Raw genomic sequence first — 14,887 nt, forward strand, 5'->3', positions numbered from 1 at the left:
ACTGGAGAATCTGCACAGTACATGGTCCAAACCAGATCAGGAACTGCCTAGATTACACAGTTTGATTCAGAACCAGAACGCACACTGCACAGACTGCGACGAGAAATTAAATCGGCGTGGAACTGTTCACTTAAGTAAGAATTAGGAGCCATATTAATTCTACACTCCCAACTCTTGAGCTGATCGAGCTTATATAATGCTTGAAATATGTATATAGATCACGAGATAGGTGAATTTGTAATTTGATTGGTACTGTATATTTAATATATTGAGAACCTGACCTTTATTAGGTGTAGTAGAGTCATGGCTTGACCACTAGATAGGCTGTTTGTGTTGTAACTCATGGCATATCCTTCTGGATTTTCTAACCAACCCCCCACAAAATCAATGAAAGAAAACAAAGGAGAAGAGAGAATCCGCTGGGATTGAAAGTCAAGTGAATTAGAGAAACTTATGAAATATTGTTCCATTGACTATATCACATACAAGGGGAGACCCACATGCTTGCTAGAGAATTTTTCTTTACAATATTAAAATTTTAGGATCGATTTTGTTAACTTTTTTTTGTTTTAAATTTGAGCGGCGTAATAAATAATTGATGAGATGTTGCAGTTTTTATTAATTAGGAATCTCATTGTATAAATTCTAAGTATTTTATGTTTAGGAATCTTATGAGATATTGTAGATCTTTACCATTGGATTTTATATTGCTTGTATGATAAGTAACAAAACCAATCATGTTTAGTATAAAATAAAGACACAATGCAAAGCAATTACCGTCTCTTTGTAAAATACCCCTATTCCTATTTAGAGGGTTGAGGCAAGAAACGGCTCGATGCATAGAGAATCATCACAGAATTCCTCAAGCCATTTTCTCCTCTGCTTGCCGCTCTGCTATCTTCTCTCTATAAAATAGGTTTACAACATGAGAAATTATTTTTACACATTATTTCTTGTTTTGGACACTTTTATTTTCTTGATTTTCTTTCGCTTTATTTGATCTAAGGACTGACACACCCAGATCAAAAATTGGGGATTGCTGGCCGTCACGTGAGGGTGACGTAGCCAAGTGCACAATGCGGAAGCAAAAGAGTGAAAAATAAAGTCAACGAGATAATTTACAATAAAAAGATCAGTGAGTGATAGTGACAAACATGGAAGGAGAAATGTACAGTAGAAATTCAAGTATCCTAGGTGCAGTCCAGAACAAACAAACTCTACACAAGATAACTAGAAAATCCTACATGGATGGTGCTTTGTCAGAACTGCCTCGATGCCTCTTTCGTCACCCACGTCCTCACTACCTAAAACCTGGACGGGGGCAAAACAGAAAACGTGAGTGGGCAAAAACAAAGTTGTTTTTCAAACCATTTCAATATAAAATAATAACCCCTCTCTGTAAAACCCATATACTTTCCAGAAAATATTATACGTACTTGTATAACAAATCATGCTAAAAACGATAAAACTTAAATATGCCATGCTAGAAATATGCCATGTCAGAATATCCAAACAATTAGTATAAGCATCACGCAGGTGAGATAAAACAAATCATAATATGCCAGTAATATCAGTATGTCAGCCGAAGTCACCTAAAGTGACCTGTACGGCTGAATCTATAGCTCCTCAACCACTATCCTGCACACGAGTCGGAACCACCTATAGTGGTCTGTACGAAAGGCTGGTGTATCTAATTACGCTCAGTGCTACGATCACGTAAAGGTTGTGCGATATATCGCAAGTCACCTACGAGTCGGAATCAACTAAAGTGGTCTGTACGACAGGCTAGCACCTACCTTGGATCCAAGGTGAGCGTACGGTACGGGAGGTGAACGATCACGTGAAGGCTAGGCCCTACTCTGGCGGAGCACCATCACCGAGGTGCAGGAATGTAACCTATAACTCAATCTCATCAACACCATATCTATCACTAACAATATACTCACCTAACTTACCTGAGCGTCCGCGGCACCAAAGCATAACCAACACAATCACAATAATATTAATATCGACGATATTCGACATGGCATTTCAATTATAAAACCATTAAAGCGTAATTTCTGGAAAGATACCAATCATAATATATATATACACAAAAAAACAAAAGCCCACTCACTGATACGTAAAAGGGTCGTAAGCCCCGAACCTCGCGTGGTTGCGCTCGTCCTCCAGATAGTCCTCACCTATATGCGAAACAACTATAAAACCATCAATTTAACGCACATAACCAATCTTAGGTAATAACTTCTCATACATTGCTCAATTAGGGTGTTTGAATATATCAATGTGATATACTCAACCTCACGAACACCCCCATATTTTTAAAATAATTTTCCGACCTCCCACGCGCTGGCACGTGCCTAGCACTCGTGTGGAAACCCTAACGCCGTTAAGGAATATTCCGTTAAAACCCTAACAAAAGTTAACGGCCGTTACCTGACGCTGTTAGAATATTCCGTTAACTCTGACGGAATATTCGCCTCCTTCTCCGGTGAGCCTCGCCGGTCGCAGCCGTCTGTTGCCGTCTGCAACTCGAATTTTCGCCGGTTTCTGGAAAAACTTCAAACCTTAATATCTTCTTCATTTCTCAACCAAATTCCATGAAATTTGCACCAAAATAAAGCTTACAACGAGTAGAACAAAACCTTACCACTTTGGAGACCTAAAACCAACGGAATCTCGTCGGAAGAACCTCGATAATCCGGCCAAACCTGCAACTCGATGAACTCGAGCTTCCCGACGTCCAAAACACTTCAAAATTACTCCCCAAGCTTCGTGAAGACATCCTAAAGCTCCCTATAACCTTAGAAACTTCTAAAAACCACACAATCACGTGTGCATGAACAATGCACCAAATCTGGGTTCCTTGGTTCTCGGGTTTTCGAGGGTTTCAAGTCCAACCAACACCACCAGTCGACTCCTGAGCTCGAAAGGAGTCCAAAAACACCAACAATAAACACGATCCGTGCCAGAAATGGTTGGATGGAAGTTGTCCGTACGATGAGGAAGAAAATGGAAGAAGTCCGAGAGAGAGAAGAGAGAGGGAGTCACGGGAAAGATGGGTGTGTGTGAGTGTGTGGTCCAAATGAGTTCACAACCAAAAAGAACAAAACAAACCAAACACCCTACAACACTAATTAAGGTCTAGGGGTAAAATCGTCTTTTCACACTAACGTTACAAATAATTCAGAACAGGCTGTCACAACAAGGACTATTTATATTCCCTTAGTTCTTATTTGTTTTATTCAATCGAAAATTTATAAACAAAAGTGCAATAGGAGAAAAATAGAAGTGAGAATGCAGTATAAATACTACGGGAGATGATAATCATCATGCTTCTAAGTTGGCATGACCAAAGAAAGAAATTATCTTTAATTCTTCTGCGAGCTTGCCTGATTCATTTTCCAGCTTCAATATATAGGCTCTGTTGGCCATCTATATGTATATATAATATATCTATATACATCTGTAAAAGGTTTACGGTTCGCAAACTCTTATTCTTTTGTGGTTTGCAAACTCTTTATCTAATTGTAAACTATAAGGGTGGTGCTATCCACACACTACTTTTTATCTCTTACACATTCTCTAGTACTTTCTGTCATTTGATCATTTTCAATTCATTTGATCTAACACGCCGAAAATTGAAATGTCTGTGTGAAAGGTTAAAAATGGTGTGTGAATGGCTGTATTGCACCACCCTACTTAATTTGCTAGTATGCACTGCACACCACCTTATTATGTATGTTACACGGACAATCTTGTATATTCTTTCAATTGCAAACTGAAAGTGAGAAGTAACGAAACATGGCTGAAACTTCAAAATTTGTCACCTCTTTGTATCTTTGTTATGGCTGTACTCTTTTGCAAATACTAATTTATACATCATGTCATGTGTCGTCTAGGTTTCTTCTATAAGTACGCTTCTTGGACAAGAAAAAGTAATTGAAAGTGCTTTCTGAAAACGCTCATATAAACTAAAAGCACTTTTAAGTTTTTTTACCAAACATATATTTAGAACTGTTTGTAGTCAAATATAGATGGGGGAAATGGAGTAAGTGCTAGCTAACAACAGCACATAATTAGGTGCATAACTTTAATACAGAGATGAAGCCGACATATGCTGATATGCCTCAGCCTCATATCTACATCAATCATAATAAATGTGAACGACACCATAGGAGATAGGACCCAACATTTGAACTAAGGTGCTGAACTGAAACTACATACTTTCTTCAGCAAGGATTATGATAAGTTTTTGGATAATGTAAATCTCCACTCGTAATGCAAACATTGAATTTAAAACCATAACTTAGGAAGGCGCACCTTAACCGCATCGATCCTTTGTTATGAATCTTTTCTATGACGATGGTGGTGGTGGTGATGCCCATGATGGTGGTGGTGGCTGTGGTGATGTCGGTGGTGTTGATGGCAGTGGCAGTGAGGATGGTGGTGGTGGCGATGCAAATGATGGTGAAGGTGGAGGTGGCGGTGGTGGGGCTAATGAATCTGATGGAGACGGCAGCCGTGGCAACATTGGTGGCTGCGTCTGCGGAGGAGGAGGAGGAGATGGTAAGACATAACGGAAATGGTTACGACGATTGAATAGAGGCGGCGGCGGCGGAGATCGACTAGGAATGCGATAGGGTAATACAGAAGAAGCTGCTTCAGAATCAGGAGCCGCATTCATCAACACTAATAAACTCATCAACAACAAAAAATATGAAACACCCATTTGAACTAAGCTTTGCTGAAATACAAAGATATTTTCCATGCCAAGTAGAGAAGCCAACTCACACTTCTTATAACCAAAGGACCACTCATCAAACCTATGGCTAGAAAGCCCTATCTAACTGGAGCAACTTACATGGTACGGGACACCTTCCCAAGTTATGGAAGTCCTCCTTATTAACTGATCGATTAGACAACAATAATTTCCACACAAAACTATAAATGTATTTCTGTAAAACTTGCACAATGCCATACCCAAATGCAATTTTTTTGTTAAATTTTCCACCAATTTCAGAACTTTATCACAATTGAACTCACTAAACTACATTTATAGTTTTTAAAAATGATGAACGCAGCTAAATTACTTAGTACTTGTTTCAAAAGCAAAAAAAATTGATCTAAGAAGGATACCAAACAACCCCGTACTTATCTCACCACCCTGTAAACTAACATCAAGCTTTGCTGCGAGCAATGCGCGATATTTGCCACAGTGTTCCACGTTCCAAGAATAAATGAAAAGTCTTCATGGCTCCATCACTCTCACCCAGCGCTGCAGCAAAAATGCAAACATCATTGACAAAGTCTTCAGGTCTGGCTATTCAAAATGGTTATTATTAACCTCCAGCAATCGACATCAGTATATCAAGTGTTTCAACATCGGCAAAGTTGTAGAATCGAAAAAAATGGCATCACAGGCGCCAAATATTACCATGTTTAATGCATCCTGACCATCATTATTAGACATAAAATCGGATCCAAATTAGGTAACTAGAGCGAGACTATGCTTAATAAACCCACATCTAACAAATATCAATTAAAATGGCCTTTTTTTCCTCTCAGGAGCCTTTTGTTCTTGAAACCAACAAGTTTTTGGGTCAGCGATTCTCACCTGTGTTTACATTACTCAAGCCCAAAGTCTCACCTCCGCTTTGTGTGCTCCCCTCTAAGTTCTGCGTTGCCCTACCGTTGCATTGTTTTATAAACTAAGTAAGAACAATCTGTTACAGTTTCATTCCATGTTCAGTCCACAACCAGAAATTCCATGTAGTCTCGTAGTAATGCCTTTGATTAAAACGACCCAACCTCAAATCAAATACTACATCCAACTACACAAAAAACAGAACCATATCTACAGATAAATCTATCTTTTTTAACTGCCGAAAGCAGGGGAAGAGAATGGCATCGAACAGAATACATATTTGCGCTTTACAAGAAATTGAATTAAGATTAAAAATATGTTAGTAATGCAAAGGGAAGAAAGAATAACCAGCTCGCTGTAGAGTGTCAAGGGACACTCGTGATGCAGTAGAACAGCAAAATAGCACACGAGGTTGTAGACACCTTGGTAGCCACGCATCTCAAATGGAACTAACAGTTTCTGCAATAATCGAAGAAATAAAAGCTTAATCATATATGATATGAACCACTCAAAACCACTCAATAATCGAAAATAACACACACCTGTGGCTGCTCACAAAGCCAACACATATCAGTTTGTGGTTCCAGCCTCACCTGCATATGAAATAAATCGGTCAGAGCTTAATCAACACGGCCTTGGAACAATCATCACCTTGCTATATAATGAACTAAAAGGTCATCAGTAAAACAGTAGTCCACCCCTTCAGGTACCAACTCCCAGGACACAAGTTCTTCACGTCTAACACATCCAGCCACTTCGACAAACCCTATTTCAAAGATGAAACCGTAATTTGTCAAATTTGTGTTGTGTGCACGTGTGATGTCTAGACCGCCTAAACGAGGAATAAAAACAAAATGCAACAGTTTCTTTCTCCAAATTTGAACGAAGATTGATAAAAAAGAGCATTCCACTGGAGATAAATCCACAAGGAAGATACTCTTGATGTATTTATGCAGACACACACACACATACATGAAACGAGGAACATCCATGAAACAAAGTACGAAACTTAGAATACCTAAAAGTCTGGAAACGGGATAATGTTCCCGAAATTTAAGATCAGTGATTCCATCAACTGCATAAATTTCTCTGTAAAATTCCTCCATTGCCTTGATTGTAGCTTCATCAGGAACCTTACCAGCGGCATGAATCCAGAGACGGCCTTTGAAAGACAAATTCAAGACTTCACAAAGACGCTCATCTCCGTCAACAAGAATCCAATAACCATAACAACAAGAATCCAATAACAACTATCACAACAAAACAATATCTAAATTGAAGAAAAAAGCAACAACACTTGACGAATCAAATTTTTTCGAAGAAATTAAACTCTTGTAAATTAAAAAAAAAATTGCTTCTCTAAAAAATTAAGATCAAAACTTTGCAGCTTACTTAAAGTTTTTCCTCCCACTTAACGAACTAGCTAGCAATAGCATATAACAGACAACATTCTCAAAAGTTCAAAACTTCACTCCCAAACTTTAAAAAAAAAAAAAAAAAAAAGAAAAAGACACGAGGGTATCAGAATTTTGAATTGAATTCGGAGATTTTAAGGTAAATTCCTAACACTTTACGAACTAGCTAGCAAATAACATACCACATTCTCAAAAGCTCAAAACTTTACACACCAACATCAAAAAACATAAGATTAAACCAGAAGGGTATCAGAATTTTGAACTGAATTCTAAGAATTTAAGGTTGAAACCTCGGATAGGAGAAGGCCAGGACCTGCCCTCGACGCGCTTGATGCCATAAACCAGCAAAGAAGCCCATGGTTGGTGCATAGTCAGACATGGGTTTCTGTAATTCCCAGAAGAAGAATGTCCTCCTCCTCTTCTCATCTTGAGATTCTTCGGATGCGATTTCGGCCGTCTGATCTGATTGTCGCGCCGTTTTTTTCAGTTGACTGGAAAAAGGTTCTGCATTGATGAGTTTTATCCAATGTCTTAATGTTTTCTTACTTTTAATAGGAACCTTTTTGTTACCGACCAGACGGGGGTAACATTAATTGAAAAATCACTTTTTGTACTCCAGAGTAGAGACAAGGATGGCTAACTGTTACAGAGGAAAATAAGAAATCTGTGATTTACATGATTAAAAATCTTGGTCAAATCTTGCTTACTGTTTGAACTATAGTTAGAGTAGAAGTTTTTATTTTTCATTTTCTTTGTTTTACCTTCAAATTACGGTTAATTAGTCGGATTTAACTTTTAATTCACCAGATGAGAAACTTAATTTTGTATCGATATTGGGTTGTCAGATAAGCCTTAAAAACACAAACACACGCAACGGACCAAACACAAACAAAAAAAAAAAAAAAAATGACCTTTGTATTCAAAGTCAAGATTATGTCTTAGGTTGTGTTCTCAACATTCAAGAAATCACCTTATAAAGTTTCTGTTCAGGAATAAATATCAAAGATACACTTTTTGAAGTCGCATAATTATTATTTCTATTTTCTACTGAAAGTGATTTGAACTTTAGTGTTTTGGAGGGAGGAGAACCCTTAAACAATTTCAATCATCCCCCTCACTTAAAAACATAACTATATACACTAAAATGAATGGTTATCTTGATTTTTTTAATAATTCTTCAATAATCTGATACTACTGAGTAGTTTGAAAAATAAGCAGTAAAAGTAACTTTAAGGAAACTAAATTGTGAAGATTGTTTAAAAAGTCAGACTACTTAGTAAGTTAAACTAAAGAAGACAAACCCTTACGTACCTAAAAGCGATTAAACTTTTTTGTACTCGAGAGTAGAGACAAAGATTGCTAACTGTTACATAGGAAAATAAGAAATCTGTGATTTAAATGATTAAAAATCTTGGTCAAATCTTGCTTACAGTTCGAACTATAGTCAGAGTAGAAGTTTTTATTTTTCATTTTCTTTGTTTTACCTTCAAATTACAGTTAATTAGTCGAATTCAACTTTTAGATTCACCAAATGAGAAACTCAATTTTGTAATGATGTTGGGTTGCCAGATAAGCCTTAAAAACACAAACACACGGACCAAACACAAACATAAAAAAAAAAAAAAAAAATGACATTTGTATTCAAAGTCAAGATTATGTCTTAGGTTGTGTTCTCAACATTCAAGAAATCACCTTATAAAGTTTCCGTTCATGAATAAATATCAAAGATACACTTTTTGAAGTCGCATAATTATTATTTCTATTTTCTACTGAAAGTGGTTTGAACTTTAGTGTTTTGGAGGGAGGAGAACCCTTAAACAATTTCAATCATCCCCCTCTCACTTAAAAACATAACTATATACACTAAAATGAATGGTTATCTTGATTTTTTAATAATTCTTCAATAATCTGATACTACTGAGTAGTTTGAAAAATGAGCAATAAAAGTAACTTTAAGAAAACTTAACTGTGAAGATTGTTTAAAAAGTCAGACTACTTAGTAAATTGAACTAAAGAAGACAAACCCTTATGTACCTAAAAGCGATTAAACTTTTTTGTACTCGAGAGTAGAGACAAAGATTGCTAATTGTTACATAGGAAAATAAGAAATATGTGATTTAAATGATTAAAAATCTTGGTCAAATCTTGCTTACAGTTCGAACTATAGTCAGGGTAGAAGTTTTTATTTTTCATTTTCTTTGTTTTACCTTCAAATTACGGTTAATTAGTCGGATTTAACTTTTAGATTCACCAAATGAGAAACTCAATTTTGTATTGATGTTGGGTTGTCGGATAAGCCTTAAAACACACAAACACATGCAACGGACCAAACACAAACAAAAAAAATAAGAAAATGACATTTGTATTCAAAGTCAAGATTATGTCTAGGTTGTGTTCTCAACATTCAAGAAATCATCTTATAAAGTTTCTGTTCATGAATAAATATCAAAGATACACTTTTTAAAGTCACATACTTATTATTTCTATTTTCTACTGAAAGTGATTTGAACTTTAGTGTTTTGGAGGGAGGAGAACCCTTAAACAATTTCAATCATCCCCCTCTCACTTAAAAACATAACTATATACACTAAAATGAATGGTTATCTTGATTTTTTAATAATTCTTCAATAATCTGATACTACTGAGTAGTTTGAAAAATGAGCAGTAAAAATAACTTTAAGAAAACTAAATTGTGAAGTTTGTTTAAAAAGTCTTACGTACCTAAAAGCGATTAAACTTAAGTTCTAGAAAATTATATTTTTTACCAAAAAAATGGAGAGCATTTCATTTCCATCAAATTTGTGTACCATCAAACTCCCACCAAACACTGAAAACAACACTTTCATCTTGTAGCAGAAATCAAAACCCAAAAACAAGAACAAGAACCTTAAATTGTTCACCCTTCAAGCAGTTGACAAAAGAATAAATATTATTTTGTGCAAGAATTTCGAATTTAAAATATTGTCTCTCTCTCTCTCTGAAATCACACAAGAAAGTCACAAACACCACTCTGTCCAACACTGAGACGACATCCCTTTCACAGAAAACGACAGCCAGAAGAACCCAACCCATCGAATCCCCCCCACCCAAAAGTCCCACTCTTTCCTTGCCCTCCCTCTCTTCTTCTTCTTCCTCTCTTCAAGTTTCAGTCTTCCAGTTTTCAATCGGACCGTTGACTTTCTAGACGTCGACCAACTCCTGGGAAATGGACCAATCGGTTCTGGATGACATAATCAACCGACTCCTCGAAGTCCGAGGCCGACCCGGGAAGCAGGTCCAGCTGTCGGAGTCGGAGATCCGGCAGCTTTGTTTGGTCTCTAAAGAAATCTTCTTGCAGCAGCCTAATTTGTTAGAGCTCGAAGCACCCATCAAGATTTGTGGTACTTTTCTTTGCAAAACAACCTTAATTTTTCCGTTTAGTTTTGAATTTTCGTGATGGGTTTTGTCCTGTGGCTTTGAATTAGTTGGAATTTATTGGAAAGTTCTGTTCTTTGATTTGATTAGGTTGTGTGTACTCATTTTTTGGGGAAATTTTAGTTGTTTTTGTTTCTGACCAATGTTTGTTTTTGTGGAATAATCCGTGAAAATCGGTATGTTGTATGGCAAAACATTCATTGACTACACAAATTATGGAAGTGTTTCGTTTAGGATTGGGTCAGTCGAACATTTTGTTCTTTGATAACCGCGAAGGTTGTCGTGTAGTTTGGCATTGTATAGTGAGTATAGTTTGGTTACTGAATTCGGGCATGAATAGCTTGATTGGAACAATTTCAGATGATCCGGTAATGGCGCGTTTACAATTTGCTAAACCTTTTAACATTTCAAGAATTGGGAATGTCCGGGCGTGTTAATTGTTTGTAGAATTGCAACATCCACAACAAAACCTTATCCCACCAAGTGAGGTCGGCTGAATGAATCATAGAACGCCACTGCGCTCGCCTGTATGAATCCTAGAATTGTATTTCTACAAAATATTGTATCATAGACGTTCAAGCAGTGAGCTTTACTGCAGTGTCTGCTTTATACTCATGACAAGTAATGTAACACTTATGTTCTTGTGCAAATGCAAAGAAGATTAGATTTGTAATCATTGTGTGTGGCCGTGTTTATATGTTTTGTGCACGAGAGCTAAGTGGGCTTTATTTTCTAAACCCATGTAGTTTTTTGCCTGTAAGTATGCTAAAGTTTGGATTTGTTTTTAGATGAAAGGTGACCTTCTTTCTTTATGATATTGGAGGGGTGTTGCATATAATTATGATACCTGCACACAAGGTCGATAACATGAAACATGGAGGGTTGTAAATCAATCCTTCTTACAGAAGTTTTGAGTTTCATATGTATAGTCAGTTACTCTTATTTTCTTATTCTTCTTTCATCGCTCGTTCAAAGTTTGGTATTGACCAAAAGAAAGAACGAAGTAATTGATTGTTAATCAACTGATGATAAAGGAACTTATTTTGTAAAATGTTAGTTGGTAATTCTAGTTTTGTAGACTACGTAAATTATGGAGATATGTGATCTTTTCTGAATTATTTTGAGGGATGTGACATGCGGGCATCGTGGCATTGCAAATTAATTTGTTGGGGGATGATGGGAAGCTAAGGTTTATGGGTACTCTGAATAATAATAAAAAATTAATATTGTAACTGGAAAACCGAATCTAAATAATTGCTTAGGGGAATGTTATGGGTGATTATATTCTAGCAATGAGGTACATCACTTCTTTGTGAAAGCTCACGTTTTGTGCTCATTTCACCATTTTGTGTCTTGGAAATTTGAACAGATCAAATAGTGTAGAAAATTTCAGCATGATTGCTTAGTTCAGATGCTTTTGCTGATATTCTTTTCTTGCCTACTTTTTCATATGACTTTAGTTTTCAACGATTTAATCTCATGAATTCTTAAAAGTGAACTGCTTATCGTTTGCAGGTGATATACATGGTCAGTACTCGGATCTTATAAGGCTTTTCGAGTACGGTGGACTACCTCCTAATGCCAATTACTTGTTCTTGGGGGATTATGTGGATCGGGGAAAGCAAAGTTTAGAAACAATATGTCTTCTCCTTGCATATAAAATAAAATATCCTGAGAATTTTTTCCTCTTGAGGGGAAACCATGAATGTGCATCTATAAACCGTATATACGGATTTTATGATGAGTGTAAGAGAAGATTCAATGTGAGGTTATGGAAGACATTCACAGAGTGTTTTAACTGCCTTCCAGTGGCAGCTCTGATTGATGAAAAGATTCTCTGCATGCATGGCGGTCTTTCTCCCGACCTGCATAATTTAGATCAAATCAGAAATTTACAGAGGCCAACAGATGTACCAGACACAGGTTTACTTTGTGACCTTCTCTGGTCTGATCCCAGTAAAGATGTTCAAGGTTGGGGAGGGAACGAGCGGGGAGTTTCGTTTACATTTGGTCCTGACACGGTGACGGAGTTTCTTCAGAAGCATGATTTGGATCTCATTTGTCGTGCTCACCAGGTTTTATTGATTGGCGTTTTTTTGGTTCAGTTCATATCCTCTTTACACTTGTAGGACTGTAGGGAATATACCTGTGGGAGCCAAACATTACTTCCTATCTGGGATTCTATGGTCGGGGGTTTTGTGTGGTTATAATTTCTTTTTTACGTATTTTTTAATCCAGATAAATTCTCATTTCTTTGGTATAAGAATGAAGCCTTTGGCATTCCCAGACCTCCCCTGCTGGTGTAGTGGCATTGGCAAATGTTGCTTTCTTCTATACAGACTTGCACTGACTATTGAGGATATGAAATTTTAATTTATTTCCGTGCATCAGGGCAATTAGTTATGTTTTTCTTTTTATCATTGGCAGGTTGTGGAGGATGGCTACGAGTTATTTGCCAACCGACAACTTGTGACGATATTTTCAGCACCTAATTATTGTGGGGAATTTGATAATGCTGGTGCCATGATGAGTGTGGATGAGACATTAATGTGCTCTTTTCAAATATTAAAACCTGCAGAGAAAAAGCCGAAATTTAACTTTGGGAGCATGACTGCAGCTAAACCTGGAAATACTTCATCTGGAGTTGGCGCTTTTGCGAGCATAGCAGCAGCTAAGCCTGGGAACACTGTTACAGGAATCAAGGTAATTGCAACCTTTTATTCAAGAGAAACAAAACTATGTTTTATGCAGGAAGCTTTAGATAGCATGTTAGAGAACTTGAATTTTCCACTAGTTTGTTTGCGTCACATCATGTCGGTGTCTGGTTTTGGCTTGCAAAAAAGCCATTACTGTGCTTGCTTCTTTTATTCCAATATTTCAAGATGATTTACTGTGAATACTTTAGCATTGTAACAAAGAAAAGATGATGTGTATAAGAAAGATGATGTGTATAAGAACTGCATTTCTCTTTTCGGATTTCGCAGATAACATGTAAGCAAATGCGTTCACCTTCTACAATATATTTGTTCTTTTGGATGCGTTCACCTTCATTCTCATCTTGCTCCTACGAATTATATGCTGTTGTAATTCGTTTCCAAGAGTTCTGATTGGTTTCCCCTGCTTCAGCTTTAGGACCATCATTCTGGTTGTCCTTGAATCTGGAGAGTGAATTACTTCTTCCATTATAACAAAACGTTTCTGGCAAGCAAATGTTTTCTTTTTCAGAATCGTATACCCACAAAACATCTATTTCCCAGTGGTTAATTCTTGATGCATTTCATTCAATCAAATACATTTCGAATCTGTATGTCAACGATGCATTTACGTATTTGATAAAAATGTACATTTTTGTTTTCCTTGCAGTCTTTGATGCACAGGTAAGATGTTTGATCTGGCGGAGAGGGAAGGAGCCGAAGCCCAATTTGTATCATGATCGAGCCAAGGTTTCCATCTGGAAGCACGAGAGCCAATTTAACTTCGCTGTAATCTGTTTAAATTGTAAAATTTGAAAGGAAAAGTCACTAGAAACTAATGGAGAATGATATAAAGTTGGGTTTGAAGGTAGAAGGCTGTGTACCTTCTTCTCTTCGTCCTTGTACACTAATGGCTGCTATGAATTATTAGTCTCTCTGAGACCATGGAAAATCTCAGAACAGCCAGATGCCTGTAATGAAAATATCGGGGAAAATTGTCCAAGTCTTCTTGTTAACAAAATCTCTCTCTTGCATGTACTCGTAACCATTTTTCATCCTTTAATTTTTCTTGGACATTGTGACTTGTAGCTCTAGTGATTACAAACACCGAAGATATTTCCGAACGCTCATTTTCTCTCCGTTAACACCTTTGTTTGTGTTTTGTTTTGGAGAATAAATCAAAGGACATAAATAAAATAGGTGTTCCAAAAGAGAATATGCAGAATTCATTTTCCAAATTGTTCCTACAAATGCTAGGTATTGTGTAAGCAAGGCCAGCAAAAGTTGGAAAAAAAAAATCATTTTGTTGAGAACCTGGTCCTGTACATCAAGTGTCATATAATACAATTGGTTGGAAATTTTTCTTTTTACGTTTTCAATCAATTGTATTGTTACCCTTGGTGTACTGACTGTGTTCCAAGCTTCCAGCACACTGCAAAATTCTCCAAAAGCTAACCTCAACTTGCTAACCCATTTTCTGTCTATGCGCTTCTGTTTATCAATGGTATTTAAATTGATTAAACTAAAAGAAAATCAAGAGGTATATACATGAGTTTGCACAAGGAAAAAAATTGTGTGTCGAAACCATTTTCAAAAGTCCTCTCTCTTCAGACAGACCTCATCAATTAGTACATTACTTGATGATTAAGCGCACCACAAACTTGACGATTAAGCACCACAAATATTGACGATTAAGCACCACGAATATTGAAATGTAC

General features: G+C 36.8%; 2 protein-coding genes across 2 annotated transcripts; one reads left to right on the forward strand and one right to left on the reverse strand.

Moving 5' to 3' along the window:
• Positions 1-5,085: 5,085 nt before the first annotated feature.
• LOC137722214 (uncharacterized) lies at positions 5,086-7,488 on the reverse strand. Its single transcript, XM_068461176.1, has 5 exons — positions 7,353-7,488; positions 6,666-6,809; positions 6,346-6,413; positions 6,190-6,240; positions 5,086-6,106 (listed from the first exon to the last, which is right to left on the reverse strand). Exons 1-5 carry the CDS (start codon positions 7,486-7,488, stop codon positions 5,879-5,881), a joined length of 627 nt encoding a protein of 208 aa, XP_068317277.1. The 3' UTR covers positions 5,086-5,878.
• Positions 7,489-10,024: 2,536 nt separating this feature from the next.
• Positions 10,025-14,207, forward strand: LOC137722650 (serine/threonine-protein phosphatase PP1-like). The gene is made up of 4 exons (XM_068461701.1): positions 10,025-10,442; positions 11,992-12,551; positions 12,904-13,179; positions 13,840-14,207. Exons 1-4 carry the CDS (start codon positions 10,268-10,270, stop codon positions 13,855-13,857), a joined length of 1,029 nt encoding a protein of 342 aa, XP_068317802.1. The 5' UTR covers positions 10,025-10,267; the 3' UTR covers positions 13,858-14,207.
• Positions 14,208-14,887: the final 680 nt, after the last annotated feature.

This window comes from Pyrus communis, chromosome 17 (assembly GCF_963583255.1).
Source record: "Pyrus communis chromosome 17, drPyrComm1.1, whole genome shotgun sequence".
In the NCBI taxonomy this organism is placed as follows: Eukaryota; Viridiplantae; Streptophyta; class Magnoliopsida; order Rosales; family Rosaceae; genus Pyrus; species Pyrus communis.

Coding starts and splice junctions, on each gene's coding strand:
- LOC137722650 (XM_068461701.1), top strand. CDS start 10,268: ATGGACCAATCGGTTCTGGATGACATAATCAACCGACTCCTCGAAGTC. Junction 10,443..11,991: donor AGCACCCATCAAGATTTGTG/GTACTTTTCTTT, acceptor TATCGTTTGCAG/GTGATATACATGGTCAGTAC. Junction 12,552..12,903: donor TCATTTGTCGTGCTCACCAG/GTTTTATTGATT, acceptor TATCATTGGCAG/GTTGTGGAGGATGGCTACGA.
- LOC137722214 (XM_068461176.1), bottom strand. CDS start 7,488: ATGAGAAGAGGAGGAGGACATTCTTCTTCTGGGAATTACAGAAACCCA. Junction 6,810..7,352: donor CTGGCCTTCTCCTATCCGAG/GTTTCAACCTTA, acceptor TGTCTTTCAAAG/GCCGTCTCTGGATTCATGCC. Junction 6,107..6,189: donor GGCTTTGTGAGCAGCCACAG/GTGTGTGTTATT, acceptor CGATTATTGCAG/AAACTGTTAGTTCCATTTGA.